This window comes from Populus euphratica, unplaced genomic scaffold (assembly GCF_000495115.2).
Source record: "Populus euphratica unplaced genomic scaffold, PopEup_1.0 scaffold874.1, whole genome shotgun sequence".
NCBI lineage: Eukaryota > Viridiplantae > Streptophyta > Magnoliopsida > Malpighiales > Salicaceae > Populus > Populus euphratica.
The window spans coordinates 73,371-94,210 of record NW_011500734.1 but is presented as its reverse complement, the minus strand read 5'-3'; the positions used below and the strand labels follow the sequence as shown (position 1 = coordinate 94,210).

At 35.9% G+C, this 20,840-nt stretch overlaps 2 protein-coding genes across 3 annotated transcripts; both read right to left on the bottom strand.

The window, feature by feature from the left end:
* Window positions 1-899: 899 nt before the first annotated feature.
* Window positions 900-8,093, bottom strand: LOC105116198 (probable amino-acid acetyltransferase NAGS2, chloroplastic). Of its 2 annotated transcripts, XM_011013424.1 has the most exons (10): window positions 7,489-8,088; window positions 7,302-7,389; window positions 6,988-7,196; window positions 6,740-6,891; window positions 5,987-6,410; window positions 5,056-5,153; window positions 3,644-3,755; window positions 3,320-3,479; window positions 1,824-1,896; window positions 900-1,340 (listed from the first exon to the last, which is right to left on the bottom strand). In XM_011013424.1, the coding sequence occupies exons 1-10, from the start codon at window positions 7,858-7,860 to the stop codon at window positions 1,190-1,192; spliced, it is 1,839 nt and encodes a 612-aa protein (XP_011011726.1). In that variant the 5' UTR covers window positions 7,861-8,088; the 3' UTR covers window positions 900-1,189. The 2 variants fall into 2 exon arrangements, with proteins under 2 accessions (XP_011011726.1, XP_011011727.1); XM_011013425.1 differs by lacking the exons at window positions 900-1,340; window positions 1,824-1,896 and adding an exon at window positions 2,248-2,321 and having other exon boundaries at window positions 7,489-8,093.
* An 11,329-nt stretch (window positions 8,094-19,422) lies between these two features.
* BRK1 (BRICK1) lies at window positions 19,423-20,090 on the bottom strand. Its single transcript, XM_011013423.1, has one exon. The coding sequence runs from the start codon at window positions 20,032-20,034 to the stop codon at window positions 19,738-19,740; it is 297 nt and encodes a 98-aa protein (XP_011011725.1). The 5' UTR covers window positions 20,035-20,090; the 3' UTR covers window positions 19,423-19,737.
* Window positions 20,091-20,840: the final 750 nt, after the last annotated feature.

Here is a 20,840-nt window from a genome sequence, read left to right as displayed (position 1 = left end):
ATAAGGTTGGGATTGGATTTTTGACAGTTCAAATCCCTCCCCCATGTTTTTCTTGAATCCAAGTAATCATCAACGATCCGAGCCCCATTAAATTAAATTAAATTAAAATTAAGTCCGATACTGCCTCAAGTATTATTATTGCATCAGATTAGTTTTTTCAGCAGCTTCATGATCCTGATTTAAACAAATTTCAGGTGGGACTACTACATGGAGAAACAGACTGTCTTCCTAAGTATGATTACGATGGTTGCTTATCAGGAAGGACCGAATACATGGCCAAGATGGATAGACTTGAATCTTTATCCTATTTGTATATTTTTGCTTGTTTCATGTTGTTAGCCAACTTGCTAGTAAGTATACTGCAGACGTGGGAATTCCCACTTGTCCTTTCCAGAGCCAGAACCTGTCTTCGGAGTCATCAGGTTTTGGTAGTTTGGCTTCTCTGTAGTTTCTTCTGCTAGACATGGCATAAAATCACGTCTGTAAAGAAGTCTTCACTAGCACCCTGGTGAAGACGACTACTGACAGGAAACCCCCTTCATGTGAAATCAAAAGATCAGGGCAAATATCTCTTATCTCTCAGTTAAAAGAAGGAACAAGCAAGAGCAGGGTCATTCCATGCTAATAGCAACACAAGTCCAAGTGTTGTTCCCCGAAGCACGTGATTCTTGAAAACCTTTGCCAGAGCAGGGCGTTACTTACACCCCTCTGATAATGCTCGTTATGCTATGAAGGTTGAAATTTCATTTAGTTAAAGGATGATGTGATTCTGGCTGTGCCGCTGCCTTATCGCTGAATCATTATGCTGCAGTGACGGTTGAGGTGCTGGTAGAAGGGTGATAAAAGGGAACCACAACTTAGAGAGATAATTGAATCAATGAGAGTTTGGACTGGTAATCTTAATGGTATTTGAATACGTTAGCTTGAATAACTTCATTCACAGCCATCACTCTTGTACTCACAAATATAATACCTGGCAAGTCAACCTAGTAACCCCCCCCTTCCCCCAATTTGGAGCTTGGCCTAGGCTCTTTGACCAGCCAAGCCAGGTTTTATAACACTGCCCAGAACTTCAAACATGAAGGGCTAATATATTTATATATACAAGAACAGATAAATTAGGAAGCGGCTTCACAGAGTGGAAATAACCGGTCTATGAGGCCGTATTCCATCAAGCTGCAATAAAACTTTAACTGAATGCTCTATCAACACTAATTCCACTAGTATCAGGTAGCAACTTCTTTGTATAATACTTGGAATTACGGGATAGATTAATCTTCTTCCTTCTTTCCTCTGGTATCAATTGAATGGAACACTCTGAGAAGCCTCGCCTTGTGAACCTGTAAAACAAAATGCCAGGAATTATTTTCTGAGACAATGACACTCCTGCCAAAACCTGAAGTAGATGGAATAGTGACGACTACTGAATCTTAAATTTAGACAACCTTATACACAAAGCATTTGCATTGTCTTCTCTGTTTCCCTCTAACACAGTAATCCGTACTATATACAACAAGTCAATTAATTCATAACAGGTGTTCTAAAACAAGATATATATTTTTTAAGAAAAAAAAATAGATTTAAACCAATAATGATGCAAAATGACTTAGTATTCATAGCTTTTAAATTGGTTGAACTTTAAATAGGCAACAAGGCATAGTTCCAGCACAAAAATCTGAACTAGAATACATCAAGACTCGTCTCGTAATGTTAACACAAAATTACTACAAGCTTAAAGTAATTTTTTTTTCTTTTTTCTTTTTGAGACCAACACACAACTAGCACTCATGCAAAACATTAGAGGGTGGAATGTGACACAATACCAATCTGCAGTGCGAGTTGTAAGCAGGAAAAGTGTTTCCAATCCAAGGGAAGAGGCTCTCCTCTCAATGAAATCTGCAAATGTTTGAACACAATCAGTAATTTAACACGAGTGCCAAAGGCCATATGGCTTGGTAAAAATAGAAGTGAAGTGTTAATCATGTCTCCCCACAATTGTTTTCAGACAAAAAGAAGAATGCATGATGGGAAATAGAACATGCATGAAAAGGTTGGAATAGGACAATTTCAAAATCAGGAAAGAAATACATCAGCCAGAACTCAAAATAAAAGAACATTCCAGTTGTGCTGAACATCGTCACCAAAGGAAGTATTCCAGAAAAACCTTGAAGCGGCACACCACAAGGATGCAAGGAACAATATCCTAACACATAATAATTGTCTTGACAGGAAGTGGTACTTAAGAACTTCAAAACTCCAGTCCACTCAAACACTAAATGACTGTAGAGACAGCACAAAGCCATAAACTGCAATTTTTCCTCCTAAAAACAACAAAGCATATCAGCAACAAATTCAATATCCTAACTAGAATCACCAAAAACTCATTCTCAATAGAAAATATGCTGCTCTATCAAGCCCACACAATTGGGCAATGAAAAAACAAAAGGCTATGCAGCTCTTCACTTTCATGGCACAGAAAATGGATTTTAACAAAGGCTTATGATGCTTCTTAATATGTAATGAGTAACAGTGTCAATTTTACTATTAACACTATCCAGATAAAAGCCAAAACACTAAACAGCACCAGGGCTTTCCTTGTAAGATTCGGTTTTTATAGTAGAGTGGTTTAGGGATCAATAACAATAAGAAAGAAGAGACTTGCATGAAAAGACTCCTTGACCATCCATGCTCTAAAATCATGCTCTCAACAGCTTTATCTCATATTTTTTTCTTTTTTATGATTCATGTGTTGCATGTTATTTTAACCTCTAGAAGGTAATTTTGACAGACTGATTTAATTTTGAGCATACTGTGTTCATATTATGTATATGAACAATAACTGTTATCACTTCAATCAATAAAGTGATTTATTTGAAGTCCATATAGAGATTCACATTTGCTTCTTGCACAAATACAGGTTGTTTTATTATCAATTGAAATTATAGCAGTATTTGGTTAGAAAGAACTTATTCAACTCTTAAATGCACATCATGCTAGAGAGAGAATTTTTTGTACATTTATTACCTGTCATTCAAGTTATAACTTGTGTATTGTGATATGTTTTGATATTTGTATAATTGTATTCATATACAAGTTAAATAATTAAATCCATTTTCTGTAGGGTCATATGATTACAATCCCATCCTGTATCTTGCATAGGATTGCAATTTTGATAACCTTGAGCACAAGAAATATATTCTATGATCCCATCATGTATCTCATTTAGGATTGTGATTTTGAAAACCTTGAGCAGAAGCAATAACATGCCAAGTAATTTATATCGTGATTTTGAAAACCTTGAGCAGAAGCAGTAACATACCAAGTAATTTATCCCCCTGCCCTTGTCCCCGGCATTCAGGAGAAACTGCAATGGCAGCAACTTCTCCACACTTCTCTTCAAAGAAAGGAAAAAGAGCAGCACAAGCGATAATTTGACCTTCTCTTTCCACAACAACAAAGAAATCCAATGCTTTAAGCAGCTATGAACACAAGACAAGAGAAAAACATTTAGTTTTTATCCAAAGTTATACATTATAACACCAAACAGCGGAATCAGTTCCCTTTTCCTATTTCTATCCGGCGTTAATAAGCGCATCATCATGGACGGTGTTATGGATGTGAATCTAAAGGAGCAAGAGACAACCTCTTCATCAGTTCTCTGAACCAATGTGCCAGATTCTTCTAACGGCTGTATAATTTGTCTTATTCCTGCAAGATCTGTCGCTCTGGCCATCCTAGTTCCTTCGTAAAGATCACTAAGAGCAGAAAAGAAAAAATTTAGTCAATGGAAGGAATGACAGAAAGTTCAATTAAGCATCAGTGAACAAATTAGCATGTCATCATATCAATTTTAGCTACATGAATTTGGTTTCAAATTCCTTGTTACTGAAATAAGAACTTCCAAAGAACATTCATTCCAATGTTGAGACCAGGAGACTTTTTGGCTTATATAAACCTATTTTAAAGTGCATTCAAGCCTTAACCTAAAACCAGTTATGAATTCCTATATATGGAATTATTTTTGGCAACTGTGCTAGATAATGGCGACACCCTGACAATTCCAGGTTCAGCTTGTCCCATACAACATAATTCCATAATTGATTCATGTGTTAAGTAGCTTCAGTTGATGAACACGGCAATTTATTTGATATACTATGTATATAATAAATGAAGTTATTATTCCAGAATCAGATAGACAACAACATATTTTATCAGCACTTTTATGCTTGGATAATGGCAGTTCATCATTTCCATTAAGAAAAAAGAAAACAGATTCACATAGGACAGGTAGATGAGGATAATGGCAACCACAAGGGTTTCAGGCCGAAGGGTGAATATAAACCAACCAAAGGCAACAAAATACTCAATATTGCTAATCATAATTGGAGATTTTCTCTTTATCCCAATTAGCTTTTTAGTGGTCATTTCATTGAAATTTTATCAAGATTCAAATACGGTAAAATGTGAAATATCTTCTTGAACTTCAACCATTTAAAATGGTACCTTCAAAATATTGACTTTTCCCTCAACTTATTTTCTTCTTTTTTACTTTTTTGTTCTCTTCGGAATCAACTCCAACAGATGATTTTATTCCGAAAAAGAAGTTGAGAGGGTGAAGTCAAGGGTTTTGAAGATAAGGGATTGTTTTCAAAATGCCAAAGTCAAGGGTGTTTTTATGATTAGTTATTCAATGTCAACAAAATAAATAGTCGTAAGACTCAATCACACAGTCCAAAAATCTAAGCACTGCAAAGACACCACCAGTGCTTAATGTAACATTTTTGGTAATATGGCAGAATAGTATCGACAGCTCTTAATTACAAAGATGCAACATCAAAAGAGAATGACATGCATATAAGGCATCAAAATGCTTCAGAGAAACAGTGTAAAAATGAAACGTCAAGTTTTAAACATGCAAGTGCATTGAGAAAACATCTACCAGTTACGGGCATGCTTGGAGTAATATAGCATGACCAATAAACAAATTAGCGCCAGACATAGAATATAACTGATGAAGATAAAATTCTTCAGAAAGTATTGCAAACAATCACTCACCTAGCCACCATTGTCCCCATTCCATCTCTTTTAAAAAGTTCTAACAGCAGAACTCCACCAATTGTGCCATCTAAAAGATGTACTCTTTGAACGCCACCCTGCAAATTAAGTATGAATCATAATTGGCAGCATATAATTTTTTAATATAAACAATTGAAGTGGGAAGAAAACAACAACTACTACTACTGTGAGCAATTTTCTGGGAACTGAGAACCATTACATACAGAAACTTCAGACTCGTACTGAGGTACGCCAACATAATGATGGTATTAATATAGCCTTCTAGTAAGATAGAATTTAAACCATTCCCGCATGTTACCATAGGATAACAATTAACATGTAATGAGCACGCAAGATATGGCACTTACTCATAACCAAGCATGCAAGATACTGCACCTGCTCATAACCATGGTAACCAGAATTATTGCAACTGCTTAGCTTTAGCATTTGTAACACCATTGCCATCAGTAATGACAATACTAGGAATATATGTTTTTTTCTTGAAAAGTAGGAACATTTAGAGAATCTTCTACATCAGATAATGCAACTGAAAACATGTCATAATCTCTTATTTGTTTGTTATTTTTACATGTTGAAATTGAGTGGGGAGGGGAGAATCCCACCACATATATTGTAATTCTTCGGTCCATTATACATCTCACACAAAAGGATCACAAGAGATCCACCCTTTTCTAAGACAGCAACATGCTACCCTAACCAAACTGCGGGCAACATGTCTGTGCATAAATCAGCTCAAGTGCAATTTAGGGAGAAAAGGGAGCTTGCAGGGAGAGAAGGCTGCACCATAAAATAAGCTTGCAGAGAGCTTGCATTTTGGATTTCTAATTAATAAAGAATTTAAATGTGATAAAAAAAAGAAATGAGAAGGGGCAGGCATCATTGATTTAAAACAAAGTAAGCATGAACTTACTTTGCAAACAAAAGCTGCAGCAGCCAATTCTGAAAGATAACCATTTAATCGACTTTGTCGCTCTTCACCTCCAATAGCAAAACCTTGTTCCCCAGACCATAGTCCATTTCCATTGTCAAACCCAACACCATTGTGAAAGGTTGCGTTATGCCTTCCACTGAGAGACTTCCCATTCTGTGAGGATGCATCAATTCCAACAGAATCATAGTGTTCGAGAAAAGCACAATCTTCTTCACCAACAGCTTTGACATAATGAGCAGCTATCTCACTTTGCTTAGCCCGCTTACGAATCAACATGTCTGCTTCTTCCAGAGTCAAGAAGCGAATAAGGTGTCCGCTCTCATCCAGAATTGGACCATCTATGATGCAAATAAGCTTATCCGCCCCAATAGCCAAGGCACAAGCTGTAGCAACTTCGTATGTGCTGAGATTTATATAACCATAAACCATCATAAATCAGACTTTCAGCAAAGACAATAGTTGTAGCCAAAAGGAAACAAAAGAAATCCTGGTTCATACCCATATATCCGCACATCCAACTAAAATCACTATAATGATTAAGGAAAAGGGATACCCTTGAATTGTAATTTTGCCATTTACAACCAGAGCATTTCTAGTATTAATAGACTGAAGAGGAGTTAGGTTTCATTAAAGAAAGAGATCCAAAGTGTTCATGGAACAATTTGACGCATATTTTCATTCAATCGGTTGTCCATTCACATGATAAGAAAGAGACGGAGATTTTCAGCATACTTGCAATTTAAGACTTCTCCAGAGCTTGAATATCCCAAGTTGCTTAACACCACTATACAACCACCATCAAGCCTTTCACGCATTCGAGTAACATCTACTTTCTTGACTTCACCAGTTGCTCCAAAATCAACTCCTTCAACAACTCCTCGTCTCTGCAAAGAATCAATATAACAGATTGATTGTCAAATTCAGATTACACAAACATTTTAAGAGCAACTGAAAATCTTATACGATAACTCAAACCGTACCTTGGCTGCAAGAAAATTACCACTAGCAACACTGACACCAACATCATGCCAACGACTACTGTCACCATGTCGACGAATATTGCATATGGAAGGTCCAGGAGAAAGTTTGGTCTCTATCATGATACGAATCTTCCCCGCAGCCTCCATTGAGGCAGCCAAAGCTTCAGAATCAGTAATTCTGTATTGACCAACATACTTAGGCTCATGCCCTACAAATTTAAAAGCAAAAATGCACCCCATTAACTAACTGCAACCTAAGCAAATTTCTAAGGGATGAAAAAACACTACCTACGAAAAAACATGAAAAGAGTTACCTCTCTCAGACAAAAGACTGTCAATTTGGACATGAGTTCCTGGGACTAACACAAACTTAATCCCCAGGTGATGCAGAAATGCTATATCCTACAATTATCCAATTTACAAATTTCTTTCACTAACCACTTGAAAATTTCCACAAAACAAATACTCCATAAACAAAATTATAGTTAAAAAAGTACTTGCCTTCAAAATGGAATCCAAGAAAGGACTAGAAACAGTTTCACCAGAAATAATAACAACAAAAGTACTTCCTCTATGAGCCCACAAGTAAGGCCAGGCCTCACGAAACCACTTGACAAATTGCTTGTCTTCCACCGAATTAGAACCCTCTTCGATAATCCCACTCCCTGTCTCCCCAAACACCTCTCGCCGACTTGCTAATTTGCTACTCCAACCTCCCTCATTACTACTACTACTTAAAAATGGAGAAAACCTTCTTGGTGGGTTTTTTACATGGAGATTCTTGCTGGAAAAAAAGAGCGGCTTTGCGGATAAAAATGGAAGCAAGTGGTGATTTTGTAGAGAAAAGCAGTGGCTTGAATAAGGAGTTACCATCTTCGTTGCCTTTTATTTCTTCGTTGATGTTTGAAGATGGGAGCTACAGACTGAGACGCGGACAATAAAAATTGGTGGGTTCAAGAGAGGAGAGGACGGAGGAGAGGCCACCATGGCAGGCTGAAGTTGAACGAAAGCAGATACATGTGACGGTGCCCCAGCTCGCAACCGCCGCTTCCTTTGAGTGACCAAAGTTTCTTCTACCATACTTTACGTGTGGCCTGATGTAAGGGAGTTGATGACATTTTATTTGGTCCCTCTACTATGAGATCTTGATTAGTTAGGTAACCTTCATTCATGATGACATTAACAGTAATTTGATGTCTTGGATAAAAATAAGAGATCTGTCTTTGATATTTTTATTAATGACTTTATGGAGATTTTTGTAGAAAAATACGTGACTTGTATTTGATATTTGACAGCTAAAATTAGCAGGATTTAACAGATTAGGGTGTCGATTAAAACACTCCATGCTTCAAAGTTTAAAGGCCTGGGGAAAAAAAAAATCATGGGGTATTGATAAAAAAACTCCATAGTTCATGTGTGTATTTGTATGGTTTACAGTCGATGACTTCTGGCCTATTGGAACAAGTTTTTATTTCCAACAACTTCAGCTCAGAGGAGACCCAGTGATCATCCGAGAAGATCCCAATTATTGATTGTTATTCTAACTGGAGGACTTAGGATTCAGAACCGGTGATAATATGGTGCCTTCATCTTATATATTAACTATTATTAACTAATATTCTAAATGGCGTGGGAAAAATACTGTAGTTTTCCCACGCCACATGTTTTTTCTTTTTTCTTTTTGTTTTACTTCTGTTTGTTCTTTTTTTTCTTTTTTTTTGATACTTCAAGTGCAAAATGATGATATAAAACCATGATAAAAATACACTTTTAATTACTAATCATTATGCTAAATGGAAGCTCCTCCTCAAATATGGTTGGTGGAAGCTAAATGTCGACGGAAGTTCCCCTGGCGGTGCAGGATGTGGTTGTGTAATCAGTGATTATTTAGGAAGTTGGTGCTATGGCGTTTCTTCTTGCATTGGTTCTGCAACAAATTGGTTGCTGAGCTGTGGGGGATTGATATGGGAAGGAATCTCTCTTGCGAAAGATAATGGATGTCCCTCTTCAAGTTGAAGCGGATTCCATAGAAGCTGTTCGGTGCTTACCTTGTACTCCGACTAATTATCATCCTCTCTACAATATTATACCAATGTTATATTGTAGCTTCGAGATTATTCGAGAGGGCAGTCAATGTGCGGGTTTCACGACTCGATGAGGTTCATCTCGAGATGATCGTATGCTAAGATGGGAGTCTCCACATGTTATTAGGGATTTGTTAGATGCTGATAAAATTGTAGTTTTCGTGCATATCTATTCTTTCTGTTTTTTTTTTTGAACCGTTTTAGATATTAATTTGATCAAGTTAGATGATTTGATACGGCAGTCTACTAATTGGTTAACTTAGATAGGGCTTGCTAAAACTTATTGAGTTAACTTCAAATATTTTTTTTTTCTAAATTTTTATTCAAAATAATCTCGTTTTATTTTGAAAATGTTTTTTACACAATCTACCAATAACTTTAAAGTTGACTCATAAGATTAAACAGGATTGATCAAATAAGTTATTTGAAGTTGACTCAACAACACGGATTCGTGACCAAATCAAACCCCCGAAGCAAGCCTGAAAATTACGATAATGAGCTTGGGGTTGCCATTGAGCAACAAAACAAAAGTGAGCGAAAGCTATTAGCTCTTTTAGTGAAGAAAGGATGATAGAAGGCGACATGTGTGCTCAGGCATAATCTACTCGTGATGTAATTTCGCTATTTGCAAGCACGTAAAGCATCGATAGATTTATCTTTGTTGAACAAAAATGTCTAAATTCAACTTCCATTTTTCAGTACAGGAATCGGAGTTGCTTCTGCTCAACATCAAAGGGGAAGAACACACCATCCTTTTCCTGCTTACCTTCCAAAAATCTTGTATGTCCTGAGCTGAGGGCAATTCAAATGTACACAAATCATCAGCCTCCATCGTTCTTATTTCAAGTTCTACATATTAGGCATCTTTTGCAGGCTCTTCTAATAGGATATTTGAGAGCTTCTTCTCTAAACAAGCAGTAGAAGATCCAGATTCCACATTATCAGCAATAACGTCCCTCTTCACTAACGAGTTAGTTGCTACATCTATAGGCCATTAACAGAGTTTCCAGTGCTAGAACCATGTCCGGATCATCACCTCCTCTGTTGGTACTGCTGTTATTAACAAGGGACATATCTGGAGTGATAATAGTTTTATTGACAAAAGGATCCTCATCCAGCTCAAGATTTCTGTCCACCATACTTGCATTAGGCATGAGCATATGCAAGCTCTTATTGCCTGCAATTTCCCCACTGTTAGTAATGGAAGAGGTTCCGATCAATCAGATGCGGGTTTGTTGCAACTGAAGCATATAGATAGCCTAGTAAATACATTTATGATGTCAGATGACTAGCCCAAAAGAAAACACTATCACTTTTGAGAAGTGCTGGATGTGCTCAAATTTAACTAGGAGATTCTATAAACCTCTGACTATAACTAACCAAGACTAGGAAGGTCTAGAATTAAGCTTGGAAGGTGTTTTATCAATTTTCATTATATTTCTGTTTATTTTTAGAATTTAAGCTTAATTTTATATTTTAGATTTTCTTTAATGTTTGATTTAGGATTATGATTTTCCCTTGAGTACGGTTTAGACCCATGTAAAAAGGTTGTATTCCTTTAAGAGGAACAAGCTATAATAGAAAATAAATTCAGTAAGAAAATACAATTAAAGCTTTGGTTGTTGAGAAACTTTTTTTAAAATTCTGTCTTCTTTGTGCTTTGCATCCCTTTTGCTTAGGATCGGTTGCGTCAGTTAGCATTGAAATGAGAACCATCAGTGTCCTCAATGCAAGAAATGGTGTGGGGTAAATCTCCTGATGCGCCAGACTTACATAGAGACTGCAATAATCTCGACAAGATAGAGACTGTAACCTCTGATGCCATACCACAACGGCCAGCTTCATCCAACAGCTTCTCTAGTCCATCCTGACTGATTTTTTCACTATTTTTCTCAAAAGATCTGTCCACTGCCTTTCACTAATTTGAAATGAGGCAAGAGCCATGGTGCTAAAAGAGTGACAGCCTTCTCATAATTCTATTGAGCTGTGGCTTGAAATCCCATTTCAGTAAAGATACTGGATGAGGGATTTCTCCAGCTTCCAAAATCTTATCGAATGCATGCTCCAGAAGATGACTCTGTATGAAGAAAACAAAAGGTCAAGAGACTCAAATTCTACTCATTGAGCTCATCTGCAAGTCATCTGGTATAGTGGTAGTGGCACTACGATCAAATCCTTTGATGATCCCAATGTTTGGGACACAATGGGCTTTCGAGTGTTCAAAGATAGGTATGCAATCATCAATATGCCTACCATTAGTAGAGGGACATGTCTCAGGACAGAAAAGACTGTAACAGTGAAAATAGAGATGATATGTCTCCTCCTTATTTTGAAAGTACAAAATTCTCTCCTAAACTATCACGGGGACAGATTTATTTTATATCTCTCTTTATTTCTTCAATAAAATACATTGCTATCTCTTTGTATTTGTTCTTTTTATCCCGAAACAGTAACCAAATGCAAGACATGATCATTCCAGTGAGAAACCTCCAAAGGCTTCTTATGACAGAGTCTTTCCATTTTCTCAACTTGGCATGTTATTAACATATGTTTTGTGGCCTATAGATATTAAATAAAATGCAGACATTGAAGCTACTGAAGAAAAGAAACCAAAGAGCACATGGTTCAACAACGCCATAACCAAGCAAACTTAAGAGTCCAGAGCAAAGCAATCAGTCTCTAGGAGTGAAGATCCTAACCTCTAGCATAGCATCCTGTCACCTCCCATTGTAGCAAAGGCAGCAAGCTCGCGCATAGTATACACTGGTCGCTCCAACTACTCCTCTTTGTTCCATGTCCCCATCACCGTTTCCACAGCTTCATTGACTCTACCTTCCTCCCAAAATGTTCTCACAAGAACTGAAAGTCAAACTATACAAAATGCATGAGCTACAAAATATTGTAACATTTCCCATATTAGGCAGCGACTACATACCTTCGTCTGTAAGGGCTTTTAGAGATTCCCCGCTTCTGTTCGCTTTCCTGTAAGTATTCGTGGACTGATTCGTACTTCCCGGAATGCAGCATTATCTTACGACAAGCATATTCTGTTACTAGCCGAGGTTGGAAAGGCCTCCAAGTTAGGCTTAAAAGTTCCACTTCATGAATAGCCATGATACCCCCATATATTGGAAGTGGCTGAACAAGGTGTCCACGATGACATATTCTGATGAAGTTCTTTTGATGAACCAATACCAGACATCAGATCCTTATGGAATAATCCCTTCTGGACAAATTGTCAACGGCACCACCATCTTAGAATCGCTCAATATTAATACCACTCCCATATATTGGAGGTGGGAGAAGGTGCTTGTGATGTTGGGTTGGGCTTTTCTATACGGGATTTTTTTCTACATAGCTCTTCGATTCTTTTCAAAGAACCAGAGGTCATAGAAAATCATACAGGGGAAGTAGAAGTTCCTTCATTGGAATTGCAAATGAGATCCTGCATATCCGTTTATTTGTTCTTACATTTTGAGATCATATGCACTGATACCTCTGGAGAAGCAATAAACTAGCAGCTCTTGACTTGTGCTTTTGTGCTCTAATCAACTTAGACAGGTTAGCTTTTGAATGGTTCTCTCCACTAAGGATTTTCAACCTTGATCTTCAGCTCTATTGGATCCGTTAGCAGCTGAGAAAACTCCAGCAACCTAATGTTAGAAACTAATCTCAAAAGTTTATGAATGTTGCAAGGTTCTATGTAGAAGCCCCTGAAATAAATTTCTGCCCAGTGCATAGTTTTCTGGCATGCTTTCTTATTTAGACAAGTAGAAAAAATTCAGAAGGCTATTAAGCTTGGGGTAAAACTTGGTGAGACATGAAAAATTATTTTAAACCAGAAACTAACTTTCTGTCAGCGTGTCTTTTACGAGGTGGAAAACTGAAAAGCATATTAGCTAAAAACAAATCTTTCAAACATTGATGAAGCGTTTAACCAGGATCTTCAGGGTCTTTCACATGTCAATAAAGAGAAAATCCAATGATAGTCTGATTATTCTTACCAAGGTTCTACCATTCAAGAACCTAATAAAATCAATCAATGACGAATAGGGAACTTTTTTGGATGTGTATGATTATCTTGTTTCAGTAATCCTTCGATATTAACTATGCGAACAGTCAACTTTTATCTTTTAAGTTTGCATCGTCATGGATAACGATACATTTCAAAGCTTGAACTGAGGCTCTTAGGGGATTTAGAGTATCTACAGGGAAAAGCTTCTGGTGTTTTGACATTGGTTTAACGGAGTTGACACAGGAAACACTGGAAATAGCATCGGTTATGCTGCCTATACCATCTTTATGCTGACCACCTATGCTGGGAAGAAAGTACATGTACATGTTTTCTTAGTTGCGAACATATAGGCAACCTTTTCTCTTCTCTTAATATGCACAAGGAAATATATCCGGTGTAAGATGTACTGGTAAAATGGCAGGAAGTGGCAATGAAGGTCCTGCCATCTACTTCAACTCAAGCAACTGTGGAATTCGTGAATGAGAAAGACATTGCACTCGCAATCTTCTATTATCCATACAGAAACTCAGCATTTCTCATAGAAATATCAAAAGTATTATCTTCTTACTCTCTTTTCACCAAATTTTAATGCTACTGATTTTGCCAAATAACATCTCTTCAATATTCCCTGGTCTCATCATATCTAAATAGAAGGTTCATGTATTGACACAATCCAGTGAAGTCTGCAACTATGGCTCTTGTTTCAATTTAATGTCTACTCCACAACTGGTATTCATTGTCGATGTCTTTTGGGCATGAGAACCTGTTGCCTATTCTTGGTTAATGTTGTGAAAGTGATCAACAAATTCTCGTTTATCCATTTTTGTCCAATGGCTCTCGACAAGTTCTCCTCTATGGTACTTTAAACCAGAAGAAAAAACTGTTTTGACCTGGATCTCTTCTTAACAACTACTGGTCCCTTGACAGGAGAAGCAGCGAGGAGAAAAACTCTTGCCTGGCCAACCAGACCCTCTATTGCTCTCGGTGCTACTCGAGGCAAGTTATATTGGGGTATTCAGCCTTTTTCACTAAAGTACCTCGTAACTTATCATACCGAAAACAGAAGCTACGTAGAAAAACTTTTGATATACTGTATTTCATACTGGCAAAAGGTTGCAAAAATATATTCACACATTTGCTTGGGGTTGCATTATACATAGAGATGTCAAATCAAGCAGCATCCTCAGATCATAGCATGAATGCCAAGGTGACAGACTTCGGCTTCTCAAAGAATGCTCCTCAAGAAGGAGACAGTGGTGTTTCTCCGGAGGTAGGGGGGATAAGGTGAATGAATGCATAAAAAATCTGAAATTAATCGGCATGTTTTGGAAACAATCGGAAATAACTCGGCAATATAGATGATCGGGCAATAAATCGGAATATAAAAGGATCTGTGCGGCGACTAATTTCGAATCATCGCCAAAAGATCGGAAAACAATCGTCATCTGAGATGTTACTCCGCATTTGATCGGGAATATATTCGGGAATTAATCGGTAAAGGATCGCCATCTAGATAGTCTTCTTAATTCCTCGCGAATTAATCGGGAATGAAGATTAATTCAAGAAGAATAAGCAATTAATCGGTAGCTGAGTGAAAAGATCGGTGGATTGATCGGCAACGAGTCCAGTGAAAAAATAGGCAGCAAGCGGATGCCTGATTTTTGGGCCTTGAAGAGAGAGAGATGGCTAAGAACCTTAATCTTATTCTGCCTTTTTTTTTTATTATTATTTTTGAGTTTTGTTTTTGACACGATATGAAGGGCATTTTGGTTAATTAAGTGGGGATTGAATAAGGCATAAAATCTTGTTAAGAATGGAACTATCAAAGGACCTGTTGAAACAGATATCTTAGATTGTTCAACATTTATTACAAGTTTTTGTAGCTTATGCGGACTATTGAGAAAATTAACCGCATTATTTAAAATATTTGTAAAAAATTGATATGAAATTAACCAAACTGTTTTTTTTTTATTATAAGATTTAAAACAAAGATTAAATTCAATTTTGATTTTAGAAACTAAAATCAAAACAACCCAACCAAAATAAATTGAAAAAAACCCACTAAAAATTAAAAGTCTATTATAAAAATAGCACAACTAAAGAACCCATGAATTAGATTGGACTTATCGGGTTTTAAAAAATGCAAATCTTAACTGAACTAATGATGCATTAGGATTTTGTTTTTGAAAAAGTTGTTGGTTTTCTTAGTTGTTTTTCTATTTAGTTTAGAAAATTAAATAGCATGCTTAATGATTTTATTTTTTCTAATTTGTTTTGGAATTTTAATGTTTTTTTCCTTTATTCTCAAGTTTTGTAGTTTGTTTAGGTTAGTTTTTGAGTTTATTTAAGGAGTTGTAGGTTTTTTAGTGAGGTATACTATTTGAAGAGAAATATTTAGCAATAAAATTATAAATTGTGATTTTATGTGACAACCCTATTCGACTTCAATTCTATCTATTTAGTTTGCTCTCTTTTTATTTGAATTTCTATCTATGTAAGTTGATATCGGAACTCAAAAATCCTAATAGTTATTTATTTATTCTGTTGAAATAACAATATGACTTAAAGAAGATAGTAAAACAAGGTATGCTTGTGTAGAAGATGATGAGAAGATTCCTCTTGATAAAGGGATAAAAGATACGTAGATACAAGTTGCAAAATTAACTTGTCAGTTGGATAATGATGAAAAAAATAATTACATATATATGATTAATTTTGAGAACCTGTTTTAAAAGCATGAGTAAATAAAATAATTTCTTGATTAAGATAAATATAATATTAAAATTGAAAGATGATTCTATTTTATTTATGAATTGAAATCAGGATGATGTTGAAAAAAAAAATTTTAATGTATTTTTTTTTATAATGTCTATAAAAAAACAAATTTAAAAGCGATTCTTGAGGCAATTTTTAATGAAATATATTGCGAACAACATGCCTTATTGGTGTACTGGTGCTTAAAGAGAATTTTGAAATTGATAGGATCAAAATTGATATTCTCTTATTTCAAATAAAATTTGTGAAGTAGATTTTTAAATCTTCTACTCACTATAGATTGGTTTCGTTGGTAGAAAAACTAAAAATATTGTTGACAGATAGAATGTTTTGTTTTTCTAGTTTGTTATATTCTTGTTTGCATCAACTAATTAGTTTGATTCAATTTAAACTCTTTTTTTTTTTAAATCGATTTGTTGTATCATACGTAAGCCGAAGACCATCTTTGGCTGAATCCTAGTTTATAACTCCATCATTCAGGTATTACTCAACACAACATGTTTTGCAAAAAGTGAAGTCTTTTGCTTTGGGGTGGCTTTGCTTGAAATCCCAAGTGGCCAAGAGACTCACAACGTGCACAGGCTACGAAATGAGTAGAGCTTAGTCGAATAAGAGTCCGTTTATCTATTTTTTTTTTAAAATACTTTTAAAACCAAAAACAAACTGTACCTAAGTATGTCTTTTAGGTCGAGCTTAACTTCTCGTTTTCAAAACTTCGATGGCTGTGGTGCCTCTCTTGTCTATATCAATCTTGTATCACTAGCATATCTGCCTGAATTTCCATGTAAACCAAAGAAATCACTTTCCTGCAGGCGAAGCCTTGCATGAAGGAGCCAAGTACTGATGAAATTGTGGATCCTGGCATGAAGAGTGCGTAACATGCTGAGGCAACGTGGAGAGTGGTGGAGGTGGCAGTAGCATTCTTGTCAACCTAAACAGCCCAAGCATAATGAAAACAGTACTTGTCATAACTCAATTTTGGCCATTGGGCTTTTAATTTAATTTTTACAAGGTTTAAAATAAAAAATTAAAAGATCAGAGATTTATTTCGATAAAAAATATGATTTGTCAACTTCTGCAAAAATTAAGGATTACAATGTCCCTTTGTCATTATAGTCTTATCCTCAAAATAATCCTTATCTTCTTCAAGATAATCCTTACCTTTTTCAAGATAATCCTTAACTACTTCAAGATAATCCTTACCTTGTTCAAGATAATTCTCAAGATAATGATAGTTGTCTGCTTTTGAATTTGATTCTAATTCGAACTTCAAAAAAGAAAATGAGTTTGATTAAAACTTGATTTTTCACACATAAAGGGACTCTGACACTATAAATACCGATGTCAAAAATAAAGAAAAAAGGGGAGAAAGAAAGACGAAAACAGAAAAGAAAATAAAAGGGGCATAAAAAAGAGAGCAAATAGGAGAGAGAAAAAAAACAACGAGGAGACCCCAGCTTCACCTTCATCGTTAGAGTTAAAAAAGGGCAGAACTGAGAGGGAGAAACACAAGCATAAGAACATCGAATAAAGAAGAAACCCAGGCAGTGAGAACCATAGAAAACTGAGAGGTAGAGCGTGAACCGAAACAAGGGAGGCCAGGAAAGAAGAGAAAAACCAGAGAATAAGGACCCGAAAACCAAAGAATAAAAACAAAAGCATTGACCAGAGGACGCCTTCGCCATCGTCTTCTTCATCAAGCTTCAGCACCAAAGAAACAGAGGAGGCCACGAGTGGAGAACCAAGAGAGAGAGAGAGAGAGAGAAAGAGCAGGAGAGAAGAGGATTGGAAACAGAAGATGAAGGGAACAAAATCGGAGGAAGGAAGCACGACCCGAAGTCCTCCAACGCCGCGTCTCTGCTTCCCTGCGCCCAGGTAAGCTATTCTTGCTCCTTTCGTTTTCTTTAATTCACTAAAATGAGGAGCAGTGCACTGGCGAAGGTAATTAATTACCTTCGCCCAGTGCATGCACGCGTGGACACTCCACGCGTGCCTCCTGCTGGCTGAAGCCCAGCCAGGCCACGGGCTTGGGCCAGTGGCCGGGGCAGGCTAGCTGGGCAACCCCCAGCCATATGGGCTAAGCTGGGCCCAGCCAAAAAATAAGATACATACTGGGCTGGGCCCAACCCAGCCCGAAAATAGAAAAAATAAAAAAAATAAAAAAGTAAACAATAAAATATTTCAAAGTGCAAAAATAAAATAAAAAATAATGTAAATTTATTGGTTTATTCACTGACGCAGAGTCAGGAATAAAAATACCGGTTTAAATTTATATTATTTTTTATTCATTATTTTATTTTATTTAGCTAGAAAAAAATAAAAAAAATATGTACATGCATAAGTTTATTTTTTTTTTCATTTGTTCACTGACGTCAGAGTCGAGAATAAAAATAACTGATTTAAATTTATTTTATTTTTTATGTGATGCGTAAAAATAAATTTATTTAATTTGTTTATTCACTGATGCCAGAGTCAGGAATAAAAAAATAACTGATTTAAATTTATTTTATTTTTTTTGTGATGTGTAAAAAATAAATTTATTTGATTTGTTTATTCACTGACGCTAAAGTCAGGAATAAAAAAAAATATATGATTTAAATTTATTTTATTTTTTGTGTGATGCATAAAAATAAATTTATTTGATTTGTTTATTCACTGACGCTAGAGTCAGGAATAAAAAAATAACTGATTTAAATTTATTTTGTTTTTATAGCTACGTGATATTTACCAACGCCAGAGTTGGAAATATCTGTAGTTAAATATTCACTGACGCCAGAGTCAGGAATATTACACGCAAAACCACCATAGCATAAACCAACAAAACATTAGCAATTATTGACAAAGTCAGCAATGTAGTCTGCCTTAGGCAGGACGCTAAAAGGGGTGATAATATCTTCTCTTTTGCGTAATCAGTCTCGAACCATAGAATCTTTGTTGACCAGTTAGGGTTCCTAGTAACCATAATACTAGGTGGCGACTCCTTAAACAAAGATCATTCACCATCAAAGAATAGGATGCCAGAAATCTATTCTTTTCATTCCATTAGAATTTTTAAGGCCCATTCCATTAGAATTTTTAAGGCCGCCGCGATGTCGGGTGCGACATTACTCTAACGTATAAATCAACCCCATAGATACTAATCAGGAAGAGCTAGCTGCTAAAGAGCTCCGGCAAGTTAAATTCATCAAACACCTTGGGAGCAAAGAGGCAAGCAGCCACGAAGATACAACAGAGGATTCAAAAGCAAAAACATGAAAATCCTCCATCAGAAGAACTGAAACCAACATCAAGAGACATAAACAGACCCACTACCACAAAATACAAACCAAAATAACAAGGAGCAGCCAGCAACTCTAGCCAGAGCAGACACAAAACCAATGCATGACAACAGGGATAAACTAAAGAATCATTTGGCATTGCTGTTGGGGTGGTGCCTTTTTTCTTAAGAGCATGCATCAAACTGATGTTTTTCTAGATAATTTATAAGTATCAAATTGATTTTTTTTTTTAGCAATTCTGACCGAATAAATAAATAAATAAAAAGGGCAAAATCCAAATCCATCAAGCAAAAAACACAAGCATTAGTGATAAAGCTTCAACCTTTTTCAACAGTGGGTAGTCATTGAGTTGGTAATCATCGATCCTTAACAAGACAACCTAAGAGGAAACCAATAATTCCACCTTCAGCTTCATATTCAAAGCATTGATCACATCTTTATCAATATCTGAGCAGAATCTTCAGCGGTATCAACCCTAAGCTAATATCAAAGAAAATGAACAATAAACATACAAGAAACTGATAAATAACACCCAGAAAAAAAAATAGTAGTTGATTATTACAGTAAGAGAAACCCAATGGGAAAAAAAAAACAGAGATCAAGCGGTGGTGGTAGTGGTGGAAGTGAAAAGAGAAGGATTTGAAGTGGCCGTGGAAACTTGGAGTTCGAGAAGCTGTAAACGACGCTCCAAAGTATCAAGCTTGAGATTGAGAGAAGACAATTTGGACTTGGTGGTGGACTCAAATTGGATGAGGAAATCGAAGAGACGACGGATGTTGAGAGATATGTGAGATATGAATTCTCTGTTCTCCCAATCTGCTTGTACTGCTATCCCTACGTTCACCGCGTTTGTTATCCCTCCTCCGCCTCCTCCTCCTCCACCTGCTCTCGCCATTTCTTCTCTCTCTCTTTTTTTCTCCAGATCTGAATCTTATCGACATACCCGTCTCCAACTTATTATATATACGGTTATTCATTTGTTTTTTCAACTTTGTCCCTATAAGTTCACCAATGTTTCACTTCTACACTTATGATTTATCAATTTCAATATATATATATATATATATATATATTCTCGTAGCCTTCTGCAGTTCTACATAGTTGACAAACCTGGCTTCGGACTAGTCCAGAAAAATGCTTGGAGCATCGGATTAATTCTCTCATCGTTTATAGAGTCAATCATTTTTATTTTTAAATTTTTTATTGAAGTTGATTTAGTTAAGATTGGCTTAATTATATGATCAATCTAATCGAGCTAATTAGATTTTACTAGATCAATATTTTTTCTGGTTTAATTTAATATTTGATTTGAGTCAGATTATAAATAATGAGTTTTCTTGGTTAATTTATTAAATTGAATTTATCAAGTGGGATATTATAAAAGTCCTAGTGTGAAATAAATAATTTATTTTTAAAATTTAATTTTGAGTTTTTTTATTTGTAATTTTTACAACATAAATGTGAATTCGAGAGAAAAGTAAGAAAAACAATGAGAAAAAGAAGAAGAAGAAAAATAGCTTTTTTGTTAGCTAGTTAAGGGGGAAATTGAAACTTTCTGGAGAACTATAGGGGTTATATTAAAAAGCTTTAAACTATAGATATAAAAGTGAAACACTAATGAATCTATAAGGGAAAAAAATGTAGCTTACCCTTTGTTTATTTTTAATGCAGCTTTTTGCTGAGTCCCTTCCCCATATCCAC